The sequence below is a fragment of the Rhipicephalus microplus genome, unplaced genomic scaffold (genome assembly GCF_043290135.1).
Source record: "Rhipicephalus microplus isolate Deutch F79 unplaced genomic scaffold, USDA_Rmic scaffold_13, whole genome shotgun sequence".
NCBI classification, from domain to species: domain Eukaryota; kingdom Metazoa; phylum Arthropoda; class Arachnida; order Ixodida; family Ixodidae; genus Rhipicephalus; species Rhipicephalus microplus.
The window spans coordinates 21,314,518-21,340,261 of NW_027464586.1; the positions used below are offsets into that span (position 1 = coordinate 21,314,518).

A 25,744-nucleotide genomic window follows, 5' to 3' on the forward strand; every position below is an offset into this window, starting at 1 on the left:
AAATACTACCGCAAGGCACTCTTGTTCTGTGACAGTGTAATTCAGCTCGGGCCTACTCAAGGAGCGACTTGCGTATGCGATCACGTGCTCGTGGTTACCATAACGTTGAACTAGGACGGCACCAATTCCTATGCCACTGGCATCCGTGTGCAGTTCTGTTGGAGCTGATGGAATGAAGTGTTATAGAACAAGCCGCGACGTCAGGAGGAACTTCAGTTGACGAAAAGAGGAGTCACACTCCGGAGTTCAATTGAAGAGAATATTCTTCTGTAGCAAACATGTCAGCAGATACGAGACATCGGCAAATTTAGGTATAAAGCGGCAAAAATAGAAGCAAAGCCCAAGAAAACTGAGCAGCTCCTTAAAAGAACGCGGCGCACTGAACGTTTCAACGGCTGCTGTCTTCTCGGGATCTGGACGGATGCCATCCTGATCGACTAGGTGTTCGAGAACAAGGGTTTGTGGGTCTCCGAAGTGGCATTTATTTGAGTTCAGAACAAGGCCAGCATTTCTTATGCAAGTCAGTACAGTAACCAGACGTGAATTGTGTTCGCTGAAGGTGCAGCCAAAGATGACGACGTCGTCGAGATAGCACATGCAAATGCTCCACTTCAAGCCACGAAGAACAGTGTCCATAAATCGCTCGAACGTCGCCGATGCGTCGCACAGTCCAAATGGCATCACGTTGAATTCGAAAAGGCCGTCAGGGGTTACAAAGGCTGTCTTTTCTTTATCTTCAGGATGCATGGGAATTTGCCAGTAGCCCGATCTTAAGTCTACAGAGAAAAAGTAAGAGGCGGAATGTAGACAGTCTATGGCATCATCAATACATAGAAGTGGGTACACGTCTTTTTTTGTTACAGCATTCAATCGACGATAATCGACGCGAAATCTCCAGGATCCGTCTTTCTTTTTAACGAGAATTACTGGGGCTGCCCATGGACTCGCCAACTCTTGAATGACTCTGTTTTGAATCATTTCGTTCACCTGCTCATTAATTATCCGCCGCTCAGATGGCGAAACACGGTATGGCTTTTGTCTAATCGGATTTGCCAAACCAGTGTTGATGGTGTGACATGTCCGAGAAGCAGGGATTAAGAAACTAGCGCCCCACAGCGGAGCAGTGCCTGAAACTACGTGCGCTCAAGCTTTGGTGACGCTGAAACACGCTGTTTTGAAAAAGGGGAACACGCGGGCGGTGAGATGTGAAACAACGTGGATGTATAGAGCGTGTCTTCCTCGGAAAAAAGAAAAGCATTCCTGACGTGAGCAGACTAAACCAGCTCGATAGCTGCCGGACAACCGAGCGAGAGGGATGACGGACAACAGTTCTCGCCGGGGGACAGTCGGGTTATTGTGCGTGCCCCGCAAATGTCTTGACCTCTGCAACGTCACGAGGAGATCCCCTATCGACGTGAAACCACAGAAAATGTCCATTGTACTTGAATACTCAGAGGAGAACGAACCCTTACTTTAAAACTAGATTAAAATATCTTAGACAACGCTCACCACTAATAATTGGTCAGAGGTGGCCCTGCATGCCGGGCTATCAAACAACACAAGCATCTCTACTTTCCAAATTTGGTGTCAGGGGTCCTTTAGGAATGTGGTTTGTTCATCTACTCAAGTATGCGATAGGTCTTCGACACCCATTGATGATATCTTATGCAATGTTGGTCTTGATGTGCGGGCAGGTGTTTACAACACTGAAACTGCTGATCATTGCCCAACATATTTGTTTTTGCCTCAGGATTGCATGACTCCCCTTTGCCAAAAAGTTATAAACAGTGCACAAGGGTAAACTATTCACGCATGGTTGAAATCCCGAACACTATACATGCTTTGGCTACCTATACAGTGAAAACGTTCACACTGAATGTCAAAACGTTATAGGCTGTATCACTCAGGATATAGAAAATTCTCGGTAGAATTCGAATCACAGCTATGAGCACGCTATATGTCCCTGATTGAATGATAACATGCTGCTTTTATTAAAAATAAAGATTACTCTTACAATAAACTGGAACACAACAAAGCCAACAAGTATTCTAAAAGCCAGTTTAAGTTTTTCCGAAACAGTTATGTTCATTCGGAAAGCAAAAAAGGCTTACCACGCCAACCTAATTAAGCAGCAAAATGGTGATGGCAGGCAAATATAGAGAGTTGTTAGAAATGTAGTAGGAATAGAAGATAAACACTATATTAACCCAGCAAATATCTGTTCACACTGCTTATCACTTTATTAATCACTTTTCGACAATTGGTGTGAGCATATACAAACAGTATACTTTAACAGTTGCCACAACCAGGCTTCAAGGATCTGTGAATGTGACTTTATTTTTGTGAAATAATACTTGATGAACCAACTAAAGGAAAGTTATCTGCAAATCCCAAAGGTATTCAGGTTAAGATCCTGAAAAACGATATCGATATCTTGAGCGGGGCCCACACGTTCAATTACGCTGTAGGCAAGAACTGTTACCCAGACGCATTGAAAGTTGGCAACGTCATTCCAGTGAACGAATCTGGTGACCGGAACCACCCAGGTAGTTATGAGCCAATAACTATTCTCAGTACAATGAGAAGCTTATTTGAAAAACTCATTGTGTGATAACTAAATGCATTTTTTTAAACAATAGCATTATCTGCCCGCAGCAGCATGGTTTCATTGCATTTGGATCTACTGCAACTGCCATTTCAACACTTTCACAATTCATTAACACTGCTATAAACAAGCTGGACATTGCAGTGTCAATATTTCTCAATGTAAGGAAGGCGTTCAACACAATCTGTCACGCTAGACAACTTTAAAAGTTATAGAGTCATACGGAGCTGTAGGAAATGGGCAGATGGGCCACTGCGTCATTGAATATTGGCGATGAGAGGCCGTTGACCTGAGGTCCGCCATGTAACTTTTTTGTTTTATGTTGACAAAAGTGTAAGTGCATGCCTAAATTCCATGAATGCAGCTTTAGTGAAGCGCTAGAATGAAAAAAGGCGTCGAATGGGTGACGCTTTGCACATTGATTACAGAGCAAGAATGAGTCAGTCCTCGACTGACTTCCACACAGAAGAAATAAAATATATGAATGTCTTCAACATAGACCCCCACATGCGCTGAATTTACACATGATGCTATAGAAGCTTTGTATGGACAGTTTTTCGTCTACAGTCGAATCTTGATAATTCGAACTTGAAGGGGCCTGAAAATTTGTTCGAATTAAACGAAGTTCCAAATAATGAAAGCTAAATACAGAGAGGGCTGGCTCTCCATGCAGTGGCGCATGTGCATTGGGCTAACACACGAGGGGGAAGTTTCAGAAGACTTACATTTAATCACAAATCACAGGACATCCGTTATTAGTTGAAGTAATCGGTGATGCTAGTCTGCACACGTTTGCTTTGCAGCGAGTCAATCAATTTCGCATGCAGCTTGCAAAGCATTTGTACTTCGGCTTCAGCATTCTCCTGGCAAAAGAGGTTGTGCGCGAAAATGTCCAGCGCCGACACTTTCTAAAGACGACCACAACAACGACTGCGTAGCGCAGCGGGGCCACTCCGCTATGCAGCCCCAGCATGGCCAGCACGTGACGAAAAAGGAGGAGCGTCTCCACGTGAAGAGAAGCAGATGGGCATTTGAGAGGACACCAACGCTCCATGGCATTGAAACGAAAAGGATTATGTGGCAGGGACGGGAAAGGAAGAAGCGTGGCACGAATTAACCTCGAATTAACTCGAATTAACCTCGAAAAATGCTCGAATTAACTGTCGCAAGTGCTTGTGCGTTCAAATCACCGGGCATTTTCGCCCATTGGAATACACATAGCTTTGACGGGGCCTTATTGTGAGTTCAAATTAACCGGAAGTTCAAATTAAGCGTGCTCAAATTAACGAGATTCGACTGTATTTCCTTTTCTGCAGCAGAGCCCTTTCAGCCGCTGTCTTGTTCTGTTTTCTTGCACACTACCTCCTTTCATGAAGGTTTCATCAACTGTACTAAAACCACAGAGAAAGAGACGACAGCATGTGCACACTTGAAAACAGTGAAGAATCACTTTAATCTGAGGGCAAGTTCGTACCAGTTGAATGCGCCGTTGCATTATTTTTTGGTTAATAGAACATTAAAAGAACTGTCCATCTGATGTGTGTATTCTCTAGTGGCAAAATACTGCAGAGACTGAAAAGTAGGCAAAGATGTCCTCTCACTTCTGGAAAAGATTGGTGTTTCTAGTGACATAAGGACCATAAAAATGTGAGGATTCTTAAGCTTCACTCAAGAGTTGAACGCAATAGCGATATCCAGTCCCTAGAGCGAACTTCAACCACCTGTGCATTACTTTTTGTTGTATGATGTTACTCAAGAAGTTTAAATCGTGAACTACTACCACCTAATCGATAAAGTTCTAAGTTGTTGTTTTGCATACAGCAGGATTCTGTGTAATGGGTAGCATGCTTTAAACCACGGGCAATCATGTGCGTGAAATCTTTTCAAACTTGCTATGCACCAACTACATACAGGTTAAGGGAATGGGTGCTGTATACTCCCTTTGTAGTGGGTGGCCAGCTTTAAACCATGAAGTCATTATGACAATCACATGTTCTGATGGCAATGTGCACTTGTACCACGCATCATTACGGTGACATTACATGTTGTATTGTGAAGCATGTATACAGGACAGATGTGCTTTTGAATCACTTTCACTACATTTCCAAGCAGAGAAAGTTATTTCCCCTTTGTTTTCAAGCAGTGACTTGGCTGAGTGATGGAACAGCTGCTTGCCGCCCTAACGGCCGGTGTTCAAAGCTCACTCGGACTTGGCATTTTTATTATTTATTTTAGTTGCCTCTTCCACAATTTTTCAGTCACGCACAAGATGATACTTTTGGCTCACAACCAAAGACACTGGAATTTCTGCAAAACGAACTCTCTAACGCCATCGCTTTAATACAAGTGAGCTCTTCCGATGCTTATGCAATAAAGAAAACCCGCGGATGAATGAGCTATCCGTCGGTGGTGCTAGCCGACTGCGAGAGACAATGCCTAGGTGCTAGATTGTGACTGAAGTGATTAAAGCATTCATGTGACACACTTTCGCCAATGCTCTTGTGCTGTCTTCTCATGCTCAATGCAATCTTTGAATAACATTGAAGCTGTGACATTCAGCATGTTCTTCTCTAGCTCCTCTGCTGCCCTTGTTTTAGCATAGCCAGAGGTAGAACACGGTGTGTGCGTTTGGGAGCAGTTCTGTGAGCAGGCAAAAGTGCTTTTTGTAGCAGGCTTAGAGCGGCCCAAAAAACTATTTGGAGCAGATTTGGAGCAGCCAGAAAGGCCTTTTCGAGCAAGTTTAGAAGAGTAAGAACATTCAGAGCAGATCAGTCCCATTCAAAGCCCTTGTGAAGCAACATCTGTTCAATGCTGCATTTTTCCAACACTCGGCTAAATTATGCAATAACCTCAATATTGCAATAAATGCCATACTTTATTTCTTTTCCGGGCACTGCCATCATGTTATAAAAAACGTTTCACCGGAATGGCGAAGGTGCGAATGCGATAGCAACGAATTGTAAGGCTGGCAGGCAATAACTCTACAAGAGAATGCAGCCGTGCCAGGGAGAGAGGCTCTTCTCGTAGTCTCTTCACGTTGAGAACGCAGCACGTAGAATGTTGCACGAGCTATTCGCACCAATGCCTGCCGTGATCACACGCGCATTGAGATCGCGACCACGCCCTTAGGATCAAAGTAAACGGCTGCGCAGGATGGTTCAGCACAGGATGGCACAGGTAAGCAAGTTTGGCGTGCAATAGCGCAAATGGCGCCGCTGTTCCACCCCTGCATAGCTTACGAAATGAGTCTAAATTGTGCTCTTCTACCTTCTTTTATGATGAATTCTTACAAACTATTTCTTCCAAGTGTAGAAGCTTGGGCTAGTTGGTCTGGGTTCGTGATGGTAAATTTCACAACACGCGAACATAGCAAAAAATGGGACGACAAAGTTTTAGTTTTAATAGTTACTCTATGTCTACTGAACCTAGTTATAGTTAAACTAGTCCTACTTTCTCTTGACGCAATCATGGCCCATATTAGGCAGAACTGGTCAAAAAAGATAATACAATGGAGAGAAACAACACAGCCCAACTTGGGACATTTTGGCAGAGGCCAACAACTGCACAAGTTCTGCTAGTTCAGGATGAAGTGGAACACATGAGGTGCCTTACGCTTTTGCAGGAAGCGTCTGTGTACTGCACACAACACATACCTTCAATTCACAGTCCTCATTCACTGCAATATTGCTTGGTTTCAGATCCTGCAAAAAGAAAGAAAGGAGATGCTCAATTGACTCCTGAAACAAGCTTGTGCTAGACAAGACCAAGCTGCCTATTGAGAGTACCCGGTACACCAATGCAAAAGGCAACAAGAGATTTGTGTTCAGTAATTACCCCTTTACGAATGAAACTTACACAAAAAACAGCGACACCAAGGAAACAAATCACAACAAAAGTGCAGTACTGTTGAAAATATACACATAAATAGGAAATTCCAAGACATATGGTTAAGATTACAGGTTGGTACTTAGAGTCAATCTCACGTTTATGCTAGTTCACCGATTACCTAGCCACACGTCACCAGACTCGTGAATGTAAAAGGCCCAAACAACCTCTCATGCGGTCCACAATTTTGCTTTGCCCTTCTTATTACCAACAAATGGAATAAAAACTCGCCCAACACTGTTCTAATTATACCTGCAGAAGTTGCAAGTACAGGTTTCCTCAGCAATAAATGACACTGCTTTAACAGAAATCTATGCAAGCGCCTCCTTAGAAATACTGAACAAAAAAATGAAGAAATGATGAAACCATCAATCTCTCGCTCAGACAAGACTTTTAGCCCATTTTACTCCTCCTGTACCTCATTGTTTCTAAAGCTTGACATATGTGACTAATTAAGACAATTATTTTGTCACAGACTTCAGAAGGTCATTTGGGTGTGGGCTGAGAGGAGGACTACTTCAAGTAGTTTCTGCCCACTAACATCTGTCCTATTGCCTCCTTCCCTTTAACAAGGGATAAATAAGGTTGTTCATTCATTCTCTTCATGTGCTACAGTTGGCTATGCTATACACCTACATTATGCCAAGTGACGATGACAGCATACAAAAGTCGAGCCCTCCAAATGTTCTGCACTTAATGGGGCCATGACACGCAATTTTCAATGATAATCTGTGCTACGAGTTAACCCTTGAGCATTCACAAATAGGCTGTCAAAATTTTAGAAAATATGATCAAGCATTTCATTTTCAATTGAATATTTTAGTGAACAGGTGAGTGCCCCTTGAGTCGGGCAACACTGGCACACTTGCAAGCCATGACATAACGAGGAGCCAACTGTGTCAGCGTCTCCATTCCAGCGAACATGGTCAGCTGTGCGCCGAGTCGCAATAATTTAGCTTTCTCGAGCTTGGCACTGAAATTTAATCATTTGCAGTGGCTGAAAATTCAGCAAAAGACCCGTTCCTTTCAGCACATAATGTCACACACGCCACGGCAAAATGGCGGCCAGCAGTGGTGCGCGGCATTTATGGGTGGAGACGTATCTTTTCGAGGCCCTCTTTCGTGTCTGTATGGGCATAATTACACTCTACTCCTGGTATTCACTAAATTGCTGGGTAACTGCATCATGGCTCCTTAAAAGTAGCCTGAGCATCAGCTTCTGCACAATGCATTGTTAGCAGTGTTGAGAAGATAAACGTGCAACTCTGCTACTTAAAGGTAGCATATACAGCAGCACTATTTCAATGGTGAGAGGTGACGCAGGCACATAAGACACAACAATCGCTCTTCTTTGGGGCATGACGTTCTTAGTGGATGTCTCTCGTGGCAGGTGGCCTGAGAGGATAATTTCATGACTCTGTCCCACAAACTAACACGACAAGTTGAACGTTGGTGGCGCTGAATTTGTTTTACTTTGTGCAATTTTCCCACACACACACAACAACACAAATGTTGATTTGCGTGAATGTGTTTGATTAGCATGTAGTACGTCATTTGTCATATTTAAGGTTGTGCAAATATTTGAGAACTTGGAACGTTCCAACAAGTATTAATCTATACAAATTTATTTTGATTCAAATTAAATTATTGGACATTTCAAAGAAATAAATGAAAAGATGTAATTAGTCCACATATAACCCCCTGTTAAATGGTTTTGCTGCAATAAAGGGGTGCTATACTATGAATACGCCTTTCCAAAAAGAGATCTCTGCTGCCAGGAAGCCCCACTTCAAAAATAAATGAACATATTGTCCCCACATCGCTTATTTCTTTTTTAATTTTATAAGCCCGTTATACCGGCCTATATGCTTTAATTATAGTAAATTTTAACACCTAGAATATTTTACACATTATCCCTAGCTTTTTACGAAAAGCCAAATTCTGCTAACATTCAAAGTTGCTTCCACTTCCTTTGAACCAAAAAGAATGACTTTCACCATGTGACAGTTAAAAAAAAAATAGTGTGCACGTTAGTTGGGTCATGACAAATATGCTCATCTTTTTAATGTTAATAATATCTGGGGTTAAATGTCCCAAGCCATCATACGATTATGCGAGACGCCGTAGTGGAGGGCTCCGGAAATTTCAACGATCTGGTGCACCTAAATCTACGCACACATACCTCAAGCATTTTCGCCTCCATAAAAAATGCGACCGCCACAGCCGGGATTCGATCCCGAGGCCTGCAATGCTGGTTTTTCTTTATAACATGTGATATATACTATCTGAATTCAATTCAAACCTAAAATTACCTATTTGTGCAAACTTAGTTATGTTACATTAGCTGCTCATATAATTCAGCTATCACTGTTAATGAAAGAAAGAAGTAAATTTAAGGGCTCATTTCTCTTTCTTAGAATATTTATAAGAACTAACAGACAATGATGCCAAGAGAAGTACAGAAGATGTTGTTAAATGTAACTTTAATGCAAATGCAGTGCTGCCACCGAGGCCTTCTGTTTCGGAGCAAATTTCGGAGCAGCAAAATTTTACATTAAGAGCACTTTGGAGCAGTAAAATTTTCTATGTTGGAGCTATCTAGAGCAGCAAAATTTTCCATCTTGGAGCAATCTAGAGCAACTAACTCCATATCCTGGAGGAAAAGCAAGTTGCATTTACATTCAAGGACACGAAAAATTATTCTGAGGCTCTTGTGAAGAGCCTGAAATGTTTAGATTCATTGCAAATTTCATGGAGCCAATCATCTTGAAAGCACTCCATATTTCACTTGATGATGCAAGAATAATGGCGTCATGCTGCTGTGGCGACGCAAAGCGGTGCTTCTGTGTGCGGTGCAGAGAACGCATGCGCCCGCACGAGAAAGTTATCTTCGAGAGGAAGGGTGATAATAAAAGTCAGTTGTTGTTTGGGACGCGAGTTGTTCACTTGCGCAGCTCTGCCGAGCGATGCGTCTCAACACTGCTGAGCATTCTGGAGAAACTTGTTCAGTGATTATTTCCGTAGCAAATAATCAGAATACTGGCTGAATAAAATTGTACTTCATGATATAACAATACAAATACAGTTAGGTGGCTATCAGCAGACATGGTAAGAAAAACGCTGTGACGTACAATGCTAAAGACTCAAGCAGTCCCGAGTGTATTTCCCTAAAATTATTTCAAGAATAAAAAAGGTTACTTTTTTTCACAACTGATTAGACTGCTGGGCGTAATATGACGTGATTCAGCTAGTCTCAGAAAGCCAACTTTCTCCGGCACTCATCTCTCTCTGCTGAAACTACACAATTTAGCAAACTTCATTTTTCCTTTAGCAGCAATATTTTATGTGGCTAGGCATTCTGCCTATACTCCAAAAAACCCCTACCGTGTCCTCTAAAAACCAGTGAATAAAAAAAAGAGCTCGCAGGATACCTTATGCATACGGCCAAGACAACTCGAAGGCAAGATCATTCTGTTTTTAAAAGAATAGGAATTCTATAGACATTCTTGACTGGTTCTTGCCGTTGCCAGGGGTGTAGCCAAAAATTTTTAAAAATAGGGGGGGGGGGGGGAGATGCACCCTGATCTAAAAGGGAGGGGGGAGGGGCAGGCAAAAAGTTACTTTGCACCATCGCCATGGTAAAAAAAAATTCAAAGAAAAGGGGGGGGGGGCACATTTTCAATGTGCCCCTCCCTGGCTATGCCACTGGCCGTCATGTTTTGCATTGCGTAATATCTCAATCAATAACATCCCCCAGCACATCGCATTTTACACGTGGGTAAAAGCGCCCGAGTGGGAGTGACAAACGCCACTAAAGCAGAGATCAGAAGAGCCGGCTTATCACCTTTGCACTGAGGGGGGATGCGATAACATCACCCGCCTGCCAGGCCTACCAGGCCTCCCATCGATTGTTACTCAAGCTGAGAGGTACGCGCTGCCCCCAACATCACCCCGCCTGCCGGGCCTCCCATCGATTGTTACTTAAGCTGAGAGGAAGGCGCTGCCCCCGTATCCAAGGAACAGGAAGGAGCTAGAAGCGTGAGGTGGAGGAGGGTGTTGTTATGAACTTTGACTTTCAGGATGTGATTGCCGGTGCACGCATTATTTATGGCTAGTATACTCTTCTACTCTGAACTCTCAACACGAACAGACTATGTGAAAAGTGCTTCACTTTCTAGAGCAGCCATATAACAGTATACGTTGTGGTGAAACACGAACGAAGACAACGAGAACAGCGCCAAATGCGGCACGCGGTGGCTAAAAAGAGAGCGCGTGATGGTGACGGCGAAAAAAAAGAAAAGAAGAAGCCAGAAGGTGGGAGCATGGCCATGCAGACAGACAGCGTTCAAGAGGCGACCCAGATTCCAGATGGCTACCCGGGACTACCACTGGGCAGCCTCCTGACTGGCCGCACTACTGTGACCGCTGGTGCCCCGGCCGTACGACTTCTGCCCAGTACCTGGCTGGTTCCTGAGCCGTCTCATGCCTACCTATCTGCGCGGCGATTCCGCCACCACTCACCCTGCTGCATCACAAGCCGTACCTTGTCGTCCACGACTGGCTACTGAGGGTGACCTGCAGTAGAACAAGTGAGCGCTCACCTAGGACTGTATATACTCTTGTGTAGTGTGGGGGATCCCTTTCTGCTTGTGGGTGAAATATTGCGGGAGTTCGTTCGCTTTGTTAATATATGCATGTACTAGACGACGTCTCTGCCTCCTTTCTTCACCGCAAAGCACATGAATCAAAATGACGGTGCAATATCAACTCACTACATACACAATGAGCCTTGATCGCTAGGCCGCCACACCATTGTTGCGCTATTTCGAAGGTCCATTCGTACGCTCGTGCCAATCGTGCTGTACAGATAGAATCACACTGGTCTAGAGCAGCGAAGCGCGCGCCTGTAGACACTGTTGTTGGCTACAGCTTCTATCTCACGTAAGCTGTAAGCTGCCATTGATGCTTACATTACACCACAAGGGTTTTCACACGCAGCACGACCATGTTTGGTAGCATTAAGGCATCTTTCTTCAGATATTTCTGAAGAAAACACCAGCTGGAGCGGCCAGACGGTCACTCTAGACAAGCCTGATTCAATCTATATGTGCATCGGCGTGCAAGAGATGTTTTGGGGGCCTCTAGTCACCTAAGTCGCGGATATCGAACATCGCATGTGCAGCAAGTTTCTGCAAGTGTGTGGACTTTGGAAATCGCAACCCTGCCGCAAGCATTTTTCACGGATGACGTCAAGCCTCATTATTAGGCATAACAATACAATTTATTGGTATTACATTCATTGCTAAGAGCGTAGGTGAAACTAACAAATTGTATCTTTCATATCTGGTATTGCCGATATCGCGTAACTCGAAAGAATGCTGACTCTAAACGCGAAGCAGAGGTTAGTAGCACAGAAAGTTCACGAGCAGTCTCATCATGCCTCAAGATAGCGCATGCCAGTTAGTTCAAGCCATGCAGCAGCCTCCCCTCCATCCCTCCCTTCAAAACGAAGCAATAAATACGATGCCGTGATGTTGATTTTTTTTTTTTTAACCCCAGAAAAACGAGAGGCGGACATGTAACAAGGCATAGCCCCTTCATAGGCCTTCTGACACCAGTACCCCAGCGATGGCCCCACTATAGCTGTGCATAATAAAACAGAATTGCAGCTGCTCCAGCCAGGAGGCATGCTTTTATAAATTAGATGACATTTAAAGAGAAAGCACGCGAGAGCTTTCAATTCAGATCCTGACAACCTCGAGCTCGAAAGGGCAGGATCTTTTAGGGGCTTTTACCGCCACAGCGATTATAAACATGCATGCACGTGCTGGTGGAAGGAATTACAAAACAGCTCTTCAGCATGATGATCCATGCCTAAAGTTTATTAGAGGAAAAGTGTCAACGCGTTCCCACCATTTATGTATTTTTCTACAGACGCGAAGCACGGAAAATCCGATCGCAATGTTCGGACATAGACGTGGCAGACATTCTGACAGCACACGTGCTGAAAATTGCTTTATTACATGACGTGAAACTCTTCAAACGAGCTATCAGCAGCATTCCTAGAACGGACGACGTTCGCCGATGATTCATCCACAGTTTCACGTTACCGATTGGACTAGACGTCAGGAGCTCCTGCAAAAAGCACGTTTCGCTAAAATGGACTTACACAACAGAGTTGTGTCGGCACCAAACACAGCATCGTGGATTTTAGGACGACCACGAGACCCCTGTTTATTCAGCGTAATAAAATAGGTACATGATTGTGACTTTGGTGGCCCCTGAGAACAAGGTGCTTATGTATTGACACGCCGGCGTGGCTAATGCCGGTGATGGACCATCCCAAATCTGACTTGAGCGCAGTTTGGTGCAATTTCTGTTAATATTGATACGTGTATGGAACTGTCACCCCGACACAGCTGAATTGGCACCCTAATGAAGAAGACGACAACGTGGTTGTAGTGGGTTGGACTCTCGAGCTTCTCCCGTTGGCCTGCATGACTGTGCGCTCTTTAAGCCGTTAGCAAGACCAGCTCTCGGTGAATAAATCTTCCCCGTAACATCTTTTGGTGGAAGGTGCGGGGTCTTCACACAACCCGGCTCTGGAACTCCGCAGTGGACGCCAGCTTTGTCCAGCCGCGATGCCTGAAACTGGCACTCAGGCCTCGCCATCCGCACCGGTTCCATCACCTGTGATTCCCCCCATCTTCTCGACCCTGGCACGTTTTCCGGGACGAACAGCACAGACGTCGAAGAATGGCTCGCACTATTCGAGCGCGTCAGCAAGCACTACAAGTGGGACGAAACGTTTATGCTGGCAAATATTCTATTCTACCTACGGGGTACGGCACGCGCCTGGTATGAGACGCATGAAGAAGAATTAACCAGCTGGGACACATGCAAGCAAAAGCTTCGCAATTTGTTCGGTCGGTCAGTTGCTCGTCAGATGGCAGCCAGGCAGGGCCTCGCGTCGCGTGTTCAATCATCGACGGAGTCGTACGTCACGTACATCCAAGACGTACTGGCACTGTGCCGGAAGACTGACAAAAACATGTCCGAGGCGGACAAGATCAGCAACGTGTTGAAAGGCATTGCTGATGATGCTTTCAACATACTGTCACGATGAGTCACAAGTACTGGGGGATGTATTGAACGACCGGGTAGCTAGCTTTAGGACAATGCGTCAGTCGTGGCTGGCTCTCGAGCAGAGAAGAGACACGCAGATCTTCTTTCTTTCCTTCAGATGGTAGAGCCGCTCTTGCAGTCGACCCACTACGTGTGGGTGGCATTATCCCCCCTTTCGAAAAGAAAAAAAAAGTCCCAAAAGAGGGAAAGAAAAGTACATAGCACCACCACGATGTTACGACATAGGCACGTGGAAAAAAAGAAATGGGAAATTCGGATAAAGTAAAAATAGAAACGAGCGTGCCAATAAAGGTAAAATCAGTGAACGAAGAAGCAAGTTCACAAAAATAAATAAATAACACAAAGAACAGTGTACGGCAAGAAAAAAGTTATGAACAACTTGCAATAAATGGTTTCATGCGCAACACATGAACGACATCCGACCTCGGTCGTGTCCTACTCCGTGCCTGCGATGTTGAGTCCGGAACCACTTTGTAATTCACGTCAGTGACGCGACGTAACACTTTATAAGGGCCAAAGTACCGGCTCAGTAACTTTTCACTAAGGCCACGGCGGCGGACGGGCGTCCACATCCAAACTTGGTCTCCGGGGTTGTAAAATACTTCACTGTGGCGGATGTTATAGCGCCGTGCGTCTGCCTGCTGTTGCTGGCCGATGTGTAGTCGCGCGAGCTGCCAGGCTTCCTCAGCACGCTCTGCGAATTAATCGGCGTCAGTTGCCAACTCGTCTTCGTCTTGACACGGTAGCATAGAGTCCAGCATGGTCTGCACTTCGCGGCCGTAGAGAAGCCGAAATGGCGTGAATCGCGTGGTCTCTTGCACGGCGGTATTATACGCGAAGGTCACGTAAGGTAATATCCGGTCCCACGTTTTGTGCTGTACGTCGATGTACATTGAGATCATGTCTGCGATAGTCTTATTCAGTCGCTCGGTAAGTCCGTTGGTTTGCGGGTGGTACGCAGTTGTCTTTCGGTGTCTGGTGTTGCTCAGTTTGAAAACCTCGTCCACAAGCTGCGCCGTGAATGCCGTCCCTCTGTCCATTATTATACTGGAAGGAGCACCGTGTCGTAACACGATGTGGCGCATGAAAAATTGTGCTACCTCAGAAGCCGTGGCTCGTGGGATCGCCTGCGTCTCAGCGTAGCGTGTCAAATAGTCGGTCGCGACGATCAGCCATTTGTTGCTGTCCGCAGATAGGGGGAATGGCCCGAGAATGTCCATGCCGACTTGGTCGAATGGCGTGCAGGGTGCTTCAATGGGCTGAAGCAAACCAGCTGGCTTAACAGATGGTTGCTTTCGGCGCTGACATTCTCGACAGCTCTTGATGTACTTCTTGACGCTTGCCGAAAGTCCTGGCCAATAGTACCTCTCGCTCACTCTGGCAAGTGTCCGTGAGTAGCCCAGATGACCGGATGTGGGTTCGTCATGGCAAGCGAAGAGGACGTCGTCTCGCATGTCTCGAGGAACCACCAGGAGGTAGGTACGGTTGTTCGAACGAGCGTTCTTCTTGTACAGCACACCATCTCGAACGCAGAACGACGGCAACGAGCGGGATAAATGACGTGGTATGATTGTGCCCTGGCCCTCTAAATGATCGATGATCGGACGAATCTCTGCATCATCCCGCTGCAGTTTACTCAAGTCTGATGAGCTAATGGCGCCCAGGAAGCCGTCGTCTTCCTCTGCTTCCTGACTGACGACATGAAGGGGTGCGCGTGACAGTGTGTCAGCGTCTTCATGCTTACGGCCGGACTTATGAACGATGGTGACGTCAAATTCCTGCAGCCGCAAGCTCCACCGTGCTAGCCGTCCTGAAGGGTCGCGCAGGCTTGCCAACCAGCAGAGGGCATGGTGGTCCTTCACTACCTTGAAGGGACGACCATAAAGGTACGGGCGAAACTTGGTGATTGCCCACACGACTGCGAGGCACTCTTTCTCCGTAGTGGAATAATTCACCTCGGCACGGGATAGAGAGCGGCTGGCGTAGGCTATCACCCTTTCGATGTCGTCTTGACGCTGAACGAGCACTGCACCAAGCCCAACGTTACTAGCGTCAGTATGAACCTCCGTGTCAGCATCATCGTCGAAATGAGCGAGAACGGGTGCTGATTGCATGCGCAGTCGCAGTTCATCAAAAGCTGCTTGTTGCTCATTTTCCCAGACAAACGGCGTGTCGTCCCTTGTGAGACGAGTCAGAGGTTCTGCTATCTGTGAAAAGCCATGAATGAACCGGCGATAGTAGGCGCACAAACCAAGGAAGCGCCGGACGGCTTTCTTATCGACAGGAGCTGGTAATTCGGCAACAGCGGCAAGCTTGTCTGGATCGGGCCGGATTCCTTCAGCGCTAACTACATGTCCAAGAAATTTCAGTTCTTCATAGCCGAAGTGGCACTTCTGTGGCTTTAGAGTGAAGTCCGCCAATCGGATAGCCTCCAGCACGCTGCGCAGGTGCTTTAGGTGCTGCTCGAACGTGGCAGAGAAGACCACCACATCATCAAGGTAGACAAGACAAGTCTGCCACTTGAGCCCTGTGAGGACAGTGTCCATCATTCGCTGGAACGTTGCCGGCGCTGAACACAAGCCGAAAGGGAGTACTCGAAATTGGTATAGGCCGTCTGGAGTCACGAAGGCTGTCTTTTCGCGGTCTCGCTGATCTACCTCGATTTGCCAGTACCCGCTTTTGAGATCGAGAGAAGTGAAATAATGGGCGCGACGAAGTCTATCCAGCGAATCGTCGATACGCGGTAGCGGGTACACATCCTTTTTGGTCACGTTGTTAAGCTTTCGGTAATCGACGCAGAAGCGTAGTGACCCGTCCTTCTTTTTGACAAGTACGACTGGAGATGACCACGGGCTGTTGGATGGTTCGATAACGCCATCGTCAAGCATCTCGCGAAGCGAACTTGCGTACATATCGCTTCACGTTCTTTAGCCGACACGCGGTAGGGGTGCTGGTGTATTGGGCGTGCGTCCTCGTACGTGATGATCCTGTGTTGAGTGATGGACGTCTGGCGGATCTTTGAGCAACTCGCGAAGCAAGGCCTGTACTCGAACAAGAGCGCTCGCAGCGCAGTCTGGTTATCGGTGGACAGATCAGGATTGATGTCAATGTTGCTCATTGATGTGTCTGCGTTATCCACTATTTCTGACGTGAGACAGTTGGTTACGTTTGCTACTTTGTGGGCAAACGCTATCGAAGTGCCACGATAAAGGTGTCGATGCTCGTTGCTAAAGTTGGTAACGAGCAATTCAGATCGGCCGTCACGAACGGCATTACACTTCTCGTTGCACATATGCCTTGCTGCAGGAGGTGTTCTAAATTTGTCTCGGCCACCACATCGTCATCGCTCAAACCACAGCATGTTACGTCGACTAGAACACTGGCTCGGGGAGGAAGCGTCACGCTCTGTTCAGAAATACGGAGTACGTCGACACGCACTCCGTCATCCTGCACGTTGATTGCTCGCTGGGCTAAGAACGTGATGCGGCGCTCTTGCAGATCAATGATAGCTCCATTTTCCTGTAGAAAATCAATTCCCAGAATGACGTCACGGGAGCATTCACGTAGAACAAGGCAGCTTGCTACAAATGTGTACCCTTGAATCTGTACTCTAGTTGTGCAGGCGCCCAGTGGAGTTACGACATGGCCACCAGCTGTCCGAATCTGCGAGTTAAGCCACGGCGTGATTACTTTCTTCAGCTGCGTTGTCAGTTTCCCGCTCAGTATGGAATAGTCTGCGCCGGTGTCCACTAACGCATTAACTACACAACCATCAATTGTTACTGCTATGTCGAGTGAAAGCCGGCTATCTTTGCAGCAGCAGGTGATGTCGGACCAGTTTCTGTACGGTTCTGCGTCAATGGGAGGTCTTCAGTGCTTCGACGTTCAGCGACCCCGCCCCCAGAGGTCGCTTCGGCTAGTTTTCCCGGCGGGGGCTGGGAGATCGTGCGGTAGAATATCGCTGGGGCATTGATGAAAATCGCCTCGGTGATGGCGAGCGCGACTGGCGCCCGGCAGACGGTGGTACATGCTGCTGGGAGAGGTAGTTTTGGATGTCGCGTGGTCTCTGGCCGTAACGGGGGGGCGGCGAGTACGCAGAGAAGCCGCGAAGCCCAAGACGGCGATAAGGACACTGGCGGTACAAGTGCTCAGCTTCTCCGCAGTGAAAGCATAGAGGCCGGTGATCGGGTGTGCGCCAAACATCAGACTTCCGAGGATACGAGTGCCGATCGTCGATGTACTGGACCGGTTGCACTGAACGATGGGCAACAGAAGCACCACGGACAAAGGGCAGAGGCGGTGGCGTGTGCGTGCCTTCGTAGTATGGTATGTGCTGCGCTGACTCGAGTGAAACTGCAGGGACAGGATGAACGAACAATGACGGCGATGCAGCAGGGCGTTTCAAGGCTTCCGCGTAGGTTGTCTTACGGTGGTATTCAGCAGGAGCTGACGCAGCTGTATCAGGAGGCAAGGTGTCCCGGAGGGCCTGGTGCAGCTCATCTTTGATGACAGTTGCAATAGAGCTAATCGTAGGATGAGGTGTTACACCAGCCTTTTGCAACTCTTCACGTACGATATTACGGATGAGTTCACGTAAGGAGTCATTGCTGGTCCCAGCGGCGGCGAAAATGTCAGCAGTAGACATGCCACCGACTTGCCTGACGTATTGGTTTGATCGCTGCTGTAGCATTTTTTCCATTGTCACGGCTTCAGACAAGAACTCCGCGACCGTCTTTGGAGGGCGTCGCACGAGGCCGGCGAAAAGCTGGTCCTTGACACCACGCATCAAGCGACGCAACTTCTTGTCCTCCGTCATTCTTGAATCTGCCCGTCGGAAGAGACGCGTCATGTCTTCGACGTATGCGGTCACAGTTTCGTTTGGCGACTGGACGCGGGCAAGAATAGCTCGTTCAGCTCTTTCTTGGCGGTCGGCGCTGGCATATGTCTGCAGAAGTCTACGACATAATTCGGGCCACGTCGTCAGCTGCTCCTCTCGATTTTGATACCACGTGCGAGCCACGTCTTCGAGATAGAAGCAGACACGACCCAGTTTCGCCGCGTCGTCCCACTGATTCAAGTTGGCTACGCGCTCGAAGTCCGCCAACCAGTCCTCAACGTCTTCGCTCTCCGTACCATGGAACGTCGTCGGTGCCCGTGGGCTTTCCAACGTATATCGGTTCGACGACGTGCTTCCCGTGCCGGTTGGCAAGGTTTGTACCGAAGTGCTGGTCATGTTTGTTGACGTGGTGGGAGGAGTATCGTTGACTTCCGGAGGCAATCCCCTGATTCGGCGGCTGGTCCGATGCACGGGAGTATTGACTGGCACTGGACTCGTATTACGGCTTCCTGGGGGGGTCTGCAGCATCCGTGAGACTACCCAGCACCTTCCACCAGTTTGTCACGATGAGTCACAAATGCTGGGGGATGTATTGAACGACCGGGTAGCTAGCTCTAGGACAATGCGTCAGTCGTGGCTGGCTCTCGAGCCGAGAAGAGGCACGCAGATCTTCTTTCTTTCCTTCAGATGGTAGAGCCGCTCTTGCAGTCGACCCACTACGTGTGGGTGGCAATACTAATGTGCAAGAACTGCACCACTGTCGACTCCATCATATCTGAATGCCGACGATTTGAACAAGCTAAAAGCAGGCGAATCACCCACCACATCGCGAGACTACCAAACACTGCTGCGACTTCGTCTTGCGAGGATTCTGCAGCGCCCCGTTCACTTGCGCCTCCTGCCAATATCGCAAGGATTGATCCCCAGGAGCTGGAAGCCATGGCACCCGCTTCCTATCAGCCCCCTGCGCAAGACGACTGGGCAACAGTCTCGCTTATTCAAGCCGTCTTACGCCAGGAGTTTGCTAACCTGGGCGTCCAGGTTCCCCAGCCCGCCAGACTTATGCCACAGCCCATGAGCACTCCTGTCCACAACGCTGACCACCACTCTGCTCCACTTGTCGCTGCGGCAGCTTCGACTCCTCGGTTTCCACCACGCTACCAAAATCCATCTGAGTGGCGTACGCATGATGATCGACCCATCTGCTTTTCTTGCTCTCGAGTTGGGCACATCTCCCGCCATTGTCGCAACAGGTGGTATTTCCGGCCAAGCTTTCGTAATGTCGACCGCCGTCAGGACCGTGGACACTATTCGCAACCCGGTTTTTCGGATGACCATATTCAGGACCCTTCAGCTCGCCGTTCATCTCCACGCTCCAAACCGTCCTATGCTGACGTCGTCGCCCCAAGAAACTGGTCAAGCCGCTCGCCGTCACCTCAGGGTCGGCCGTCACGCTCCCCTCAACGCCGCCGCTCTCCGTCACCGGCTTATTCTGGCCATTCCCCGGGAAACTGATGAGTGCAGCTCCTGGAGGTAGCGCTGCGTTAACGACTCGGAACGAAAACCCTCAACCGGCTACAAATTCAAGACGCAATTTACTTAAGGTGTTCGTTGATGTCCACGCCGTTACTGCTCTAATTGACACTGGTGCCCAAGTATCTGTTATGAGTTCTACACTTCGATCTCGCCTGAAAAAAGTTCTCACACCAGCTATGTTCTCTACTGTTCGAGTTGCGAACGGAAGTCGAACATCGGTGCTTGGTATGTGCATTGCCCGCGTTACTGTTGCTGGCCACCACACTTCCGTTCTCTTCGCAGTCCTCGATGCTTGCCCACACGACGTCATCCTTGGAATTGACTTCTTGACCGCCCACTCCGCCCTCATCGACTGTTCTACCGGTATCTTACGGCTCGAATTGCCTTTGTGCTCCGATTTCACTCCTCCAAGTCGCACTCGGCTACGATCCGTGGAGTCTCTACGGCTACCGCCCCAGGCTGCTATGTACGTTCCTCTGTCGCCCTTCCCGTCCGTTCCTGATAGAGACTATCTGGTAGCTCCCCTCATTGATTTGACCCTTACGCACCACATCGCACTACCACATACTATATTGGTTGTTGCTAACAACACGGTGCTACTTCCAGTTCTGAACTTCTCTACGTCGACCCAAGTTCTTCCCCAAGGCATCACTTCAGCCGATCTTTCCACCCTTGATGGATGTTCGATTTGTTCTTTTACACCTGACACTAAGACCATGGCGAAACCTGTTATTACGTCGCAAAATAAGGCGTTCCTCGACAAAATGGTATCCAGCAACCTCTTACCTTCCCAAATTGCGGCGCTCCGGGGTGTTCTGTTTTCTTACCTGGATATCTTTGACGTCGACGACCGTCCCCTGGGCCGCACAAGTGCCGTAACCCACCGCATCGACACCGACGACGCCAGTCCACTCCACAAACGCCCTTATCGCGTGTCACATGCTTAGCGCCAAGTTATACAGACGGAGGTCGAGAAAATGCTGAGTAAAGACGTCATTGAGCCTTCATCGAGTCCTTGGGCCTCCTCTGTGGTCTTAGTTAAAAAGAAGGACAACACCTGGCGCTTTTGCGTCGACTATCGCCACCTGAATCGGATCACCAAGAAGGACGTTTATCCTTTACCCCGAATCGATGATGCACTCGACTGCCTCCACGGCGCCAACTATTTCTCGACCCTTGACCTTCGATCCGGATACTGGTGAATTTCGCTCCACAACCGCGACCACGAAAAGACAGCATTCATCACAAACGACGGCCTTTACCAATTCAAGGTCATGCCTTTTGGGTTGTGCAATGCCCCAGCTACTTTTGAACGTATGATGGACTCTCTTCTTCGCGGTTTCAAATGGACGACCTGCCTTTGCTATCTGGATGATGTAATAGTTTTCTCGCCCTCCTTCGAAAGCCACCTGTCTCGTCTCTCGGCAATTCTTGACGTTTTTCGTTGTGCTGGTCTCCAACTGAATTCGTCGAAATGTTCATTTGGACGTCAGCAGATTAAACTACTCGGCCACCTTGTTGACGCCACTGGTGTTCAACCCGACCCTGACAAAGTCCGTGCAGTCCGAGAATTCCCGGTTCCGCGTTCCACACAAGAAGTTCGCAGTTTTATTGGGCTCTGCTCATACTTCCGCCGCTTTGTTTTCAACTTCGCGGATATTGCTAGGCGCCTCACGGATCTCCTCAAAAAGAATGTGGCCTTTTCTTGGGGAAGGGACCAAGAACATTCCTTCGCGTCGCTAATTACCGCCCTCACATCACCACCTGTGTTGGCTCATTTTGATCTAACGGCTCGAACAGAGCTTCACACCGATGCAAGCGGCCATGGCATTGGTGCTATACTCGCTCAGATACAGAATGGCACCAACCGTGTGATAGCCTACGCTAGCCGCCTTTTGTCGCAAGCGGAACTAAATTATTCTATAACTGAGCGGGAATGCTTAGCCCTCGTTTGGGCTATCGCGAAATTCCGACCGTACTTATACGGACGTCCGTTCGCAGTCATCACGGACCATCATGCGCTTTGCTGGCTGTCGACGCTTAAGGACCCTACAGGAAGACTCGGCCGATGGGCACTTCGATTACAGGAGTACACGTTCTTGGTTGTTTACAAATCTGGAAAGCTGCACAGCGATGCTGACTGCTTATCCCGGCACCCCATTGATTCACCTAGCTCCACTGATTTGGAATCCGATGCCTGCGTTTTAGCCATCACTGACTTTTTGAACGTGGCTGACGAACAGCGCCGAGATCCATCGCTGCTCACCATCATTGACCGCCTTCAATCGCGTTATGCTGACCCTTCTCTTAGCAGATACCTGCTTCAAGACAACATTTTGTACCGCCGCAACTTACACCCCGACGGCGCGGAACTTTTACTCGTCGTACCGCATCACCTGCGAAAGGATGTTCTGCGACAATTCCACGACGCTCCAACTTCTGGACATCTAGGAGTCTCCAGAACTTACGACCGCATTCGACGACGAGTATTCTGGAAGGGTCTGTACCGCTATGTTCGTCATTACATCGCATCTTGCGACCTCTGCCAGCGCCAAAAGAAGCCTACGACTCCCCCTGCCGGTCTTCTTCAACCCATTGAAGTTCCAGCCGAGCCATTTTATCGAGTGGGGTTGGACTTGCTAGGTCCCTTTCCTACTTCTACAACTGGAAATAAATGGATTGCAGTGGCCACAGACTATGCCACTCGGTATGCAATCACTCGAGCGCTACCAACCAGCTGCGCAACCGACGTTGCCGACTTCCTGCTGTACGACATTATTCTCCAGCATGGCGCTCCGACTCACCTGCTCACAGACCGTGGTCGCTACTTTCTATCTCATGTGGTTGATGATCTACTCCAATCTTGTGCTACCCGTCACAACTTCACCACATCTTGCCACCCTCAGACCAACGGCCTTACGGAGCGCCTAAACCGCACATTGACGGACATGCTTTCCATGTACGTATCTACCGACCACACTGATTGGGACATAGCTTTTCCGTTCGTAACCTTCGCCTATAACTCGTCGCGTCATGAAACAGCGGGCTACTCCCCTTTTTATCTACTCTGCGGGCGTCATCCCTTACTGCCCTTCGACACACTGATTTCATCAGACCACCCATCCTTCACTTCGTACGCTCAGGATGCGATCACCCGTGCCCTCACAGCACGCGCGGTAGCGCGTGCTCGGTTATCGTCGTTGCAGACAGCACAGAAGTCTCTTTATGACCGTCGACATAGAGATGCCGTTTTTTCAGCGGGATCTCTTGTCCTCTTGTGGCTCCCATCTCGACGTGTTGGCCTCTGCGAGAAACTACTATCACGATACGCTGGGCCCTACCGAGTCATTCGTCAGGTCACACCTGTGACCTACGAGATCGCCGCTACCACAAACTCATCAGCTGCTGCACCCAGAACGGAAGTAGTCCACGTTTCTCGTCTCAAGCCCTACAACGCCGACTCGCTCATTTAACAGGCACCGAGACGGTGCCTTACGGGCCGGGGTGATGATACGTGTATGGAACTGTCACCCCGACACAGCTGAATTGGCACCCAAATGAAGAAGACGACAACGTGGTTGTAGTGGGTTGGACTCTCGAGCTTCTCCCGTTGGCCTGCATGACTGTGCGCTCTTTAAGCCGTTAGCAAGACCAGCTCTCGGTGAATAAATCTTCCCCGTAACAATATTATCAGGATGGCGCAGTAAATCTGATTCGGCACCCTTTGGTGCAGTTAGCCCAATAGTGGGATCACTGTAAATGGGAAGAAACAAAAGTGAACAAAAAGATAACTTGCCACAGGCAAGATCCGGGCCTTTGACTTTCGAATATTGCATAGACGCTCGGTGGTGGTCATCTCCTATCCCCTTAATACCCCTTTATAGGGTGTATATGTGCATTTTAACTGTGGAAGCGTCAGTGCCACCTGTTGCCATTGTGGCAAGTGTGGTACATGAAATTTGAAGGTCGCAGATTAAAATCCTGCCATTGGCAAGTTCAGTGTGTCTGAAAAGAGCTATATTTTACACATCGCCATGATACAACACAAAAACTATGCAACTCACTATAAAACTTATCAGGTATTTAATGTGAGCGTGAAAGCCTATGCATACAGCAAAAACTTCATTTCCCTAGACTAGTGAATAAAAAAAACTTCTTTTTTCGAATTTCATCTGCCCTTAAAAGATCCCCGACACCAAATTTGGAAACTCGAGATGCTTGTGTTGTTTGAGAGTCCTACATGCGGGAGGGGGGGGGGGGGGCACTTCTGACTCATTATTAGGGATGGGCATTGCCTGTAAGATATTTTCATTTATTTTTAAAGAAAGAGTGAGTACTCATCTAAGCTATCACCACAAATCAACATCATCTCTCGTTCGATCAACGCAAAGGTCCCACATGATGCTCTACAAGTAAGACGAGTATTGTTGATGATGATGTGTGGCGCTTTGTGGCGCAAGGGCCAATTGATGGCCAAAGAGCGCCATTTCTACGTGTAGAGATGCGGACAATGATATGTTGGGTGGCTGTATAGGGGGCTTAAAATTCCTCGCGATAATGCGGGTAAAAACATAAGTATTAAGATCATGACAGTGGCGTGATATGCATAGTAAAAAGGGTGACAAAGGTTTTGATAATAAAAACATGTAAAAATATTTGGCACTAGCACAAGTGCCTCTTCAGCGCCCTTGTGTCCAAGGGCTGCGAGGCAAGTGCTTTTAAATGTAGTCACTGCAGCAGCAACCTCTCTTGAGAGGTCACGCTACGCAATGCTTGGGTATAATACATGGTAAAAACAGGCATCTCTTGAAAAAGCTAGCAATGATTTATGGGTGAAAAGTGGTTCCCTACCGACAAACATTGCGGGGTGTAATGGTATATGTTGTCGGTAGGGTAATGGAAAGTAAGGCGAGTATTGTTGACATCAGAGAACATTTCTGGAACGTGCCCAATACCCCCACTGGCGCCTGTCAAGAACTATTGTTCGTCACCCTTCTCGCTCTGTTGTTAGCCTGCTCTCAAGGTGGTTTTGGCTGCTTACGCCAGGAATGCTGAGGGGGACACACTAAAAGCCCGCACATCGTTTCTTCACCAACTGCAGCTCCACGACTTGAAAATGGCACATGTAGTGCCACCGAAGTTTAAGCGCATGTAGCTATGGCACCACTACTGCTCTTTAGGGCACTAATTTTTTATGGTATTTAAGTGGGCATTTCAAACTGATGCAAAATAATTATGAAATAACAATAGCATTAGAGAATTTTAGTTTAATGCGCAATGGCCTTGTGGATTCAACAGCCAGGAAGCAAGACTGCACATGCACTGAACCCAAAAAAGATGCATGTGTTTGCGCACGCAGGTGAGGCGCGCGCTACATCTCAGCACTTATGTTACGTCCAGTACAGTCACTACGTACTTTACTGGTGGCTCTCTCGCAAGATCCCATCCTGCCAGGACCAAAACAGACAAGACTGCCAGGACCGCTCGCAATACAGTAGTCGTGACATGAAAACAGTGAGTTAAGTTCGTGTGAATTACAGCACTGCTCTTCATTTGGAGCCGTAAACAAAGGTGGCAGTTCGATGAGCTGGCACTTTCTGCATGGCTACGGGAGAAGAAAGTTGCATCAGCAGCTACGCTCTATCAACGGGCACAATGGCCGTTTGGTTCTGGAATTCGCAACGGTAGAACTCCGTAGTGTAGCCGTTGACTTCGACAACACTCAGGCAAGGCTC

The 25,744-nt window shown here is 47.8% G+C and overlaps 1 protein-coding gene across 8 annotated transcripts in view; it reads right to left on the reverse strand.

Annotated features, from left to right (window-relative positions):
- LOC119162994 (p38b MAP kinase) overlaps nt 1-25,744 on the reverse strand; it is a 455,785-nt gene that overhangs the window by 315,120 nt on the left and 114,921 nt on the right. For all 8 annotated transcript variants that reach the window (XM_075882646.1, XM_037414880.2, XM_037414879.2 and 5 more), the window contains one exon: nt 6,259-6,306. In XM_075882646.1, the coding sequence (XP_075738761.1) occupies nt 6,259-6,306 (48 nt within the window). The remainder of the gene's footprint in view (nt 1-6,258; nt 6,307-25,744) is intronic.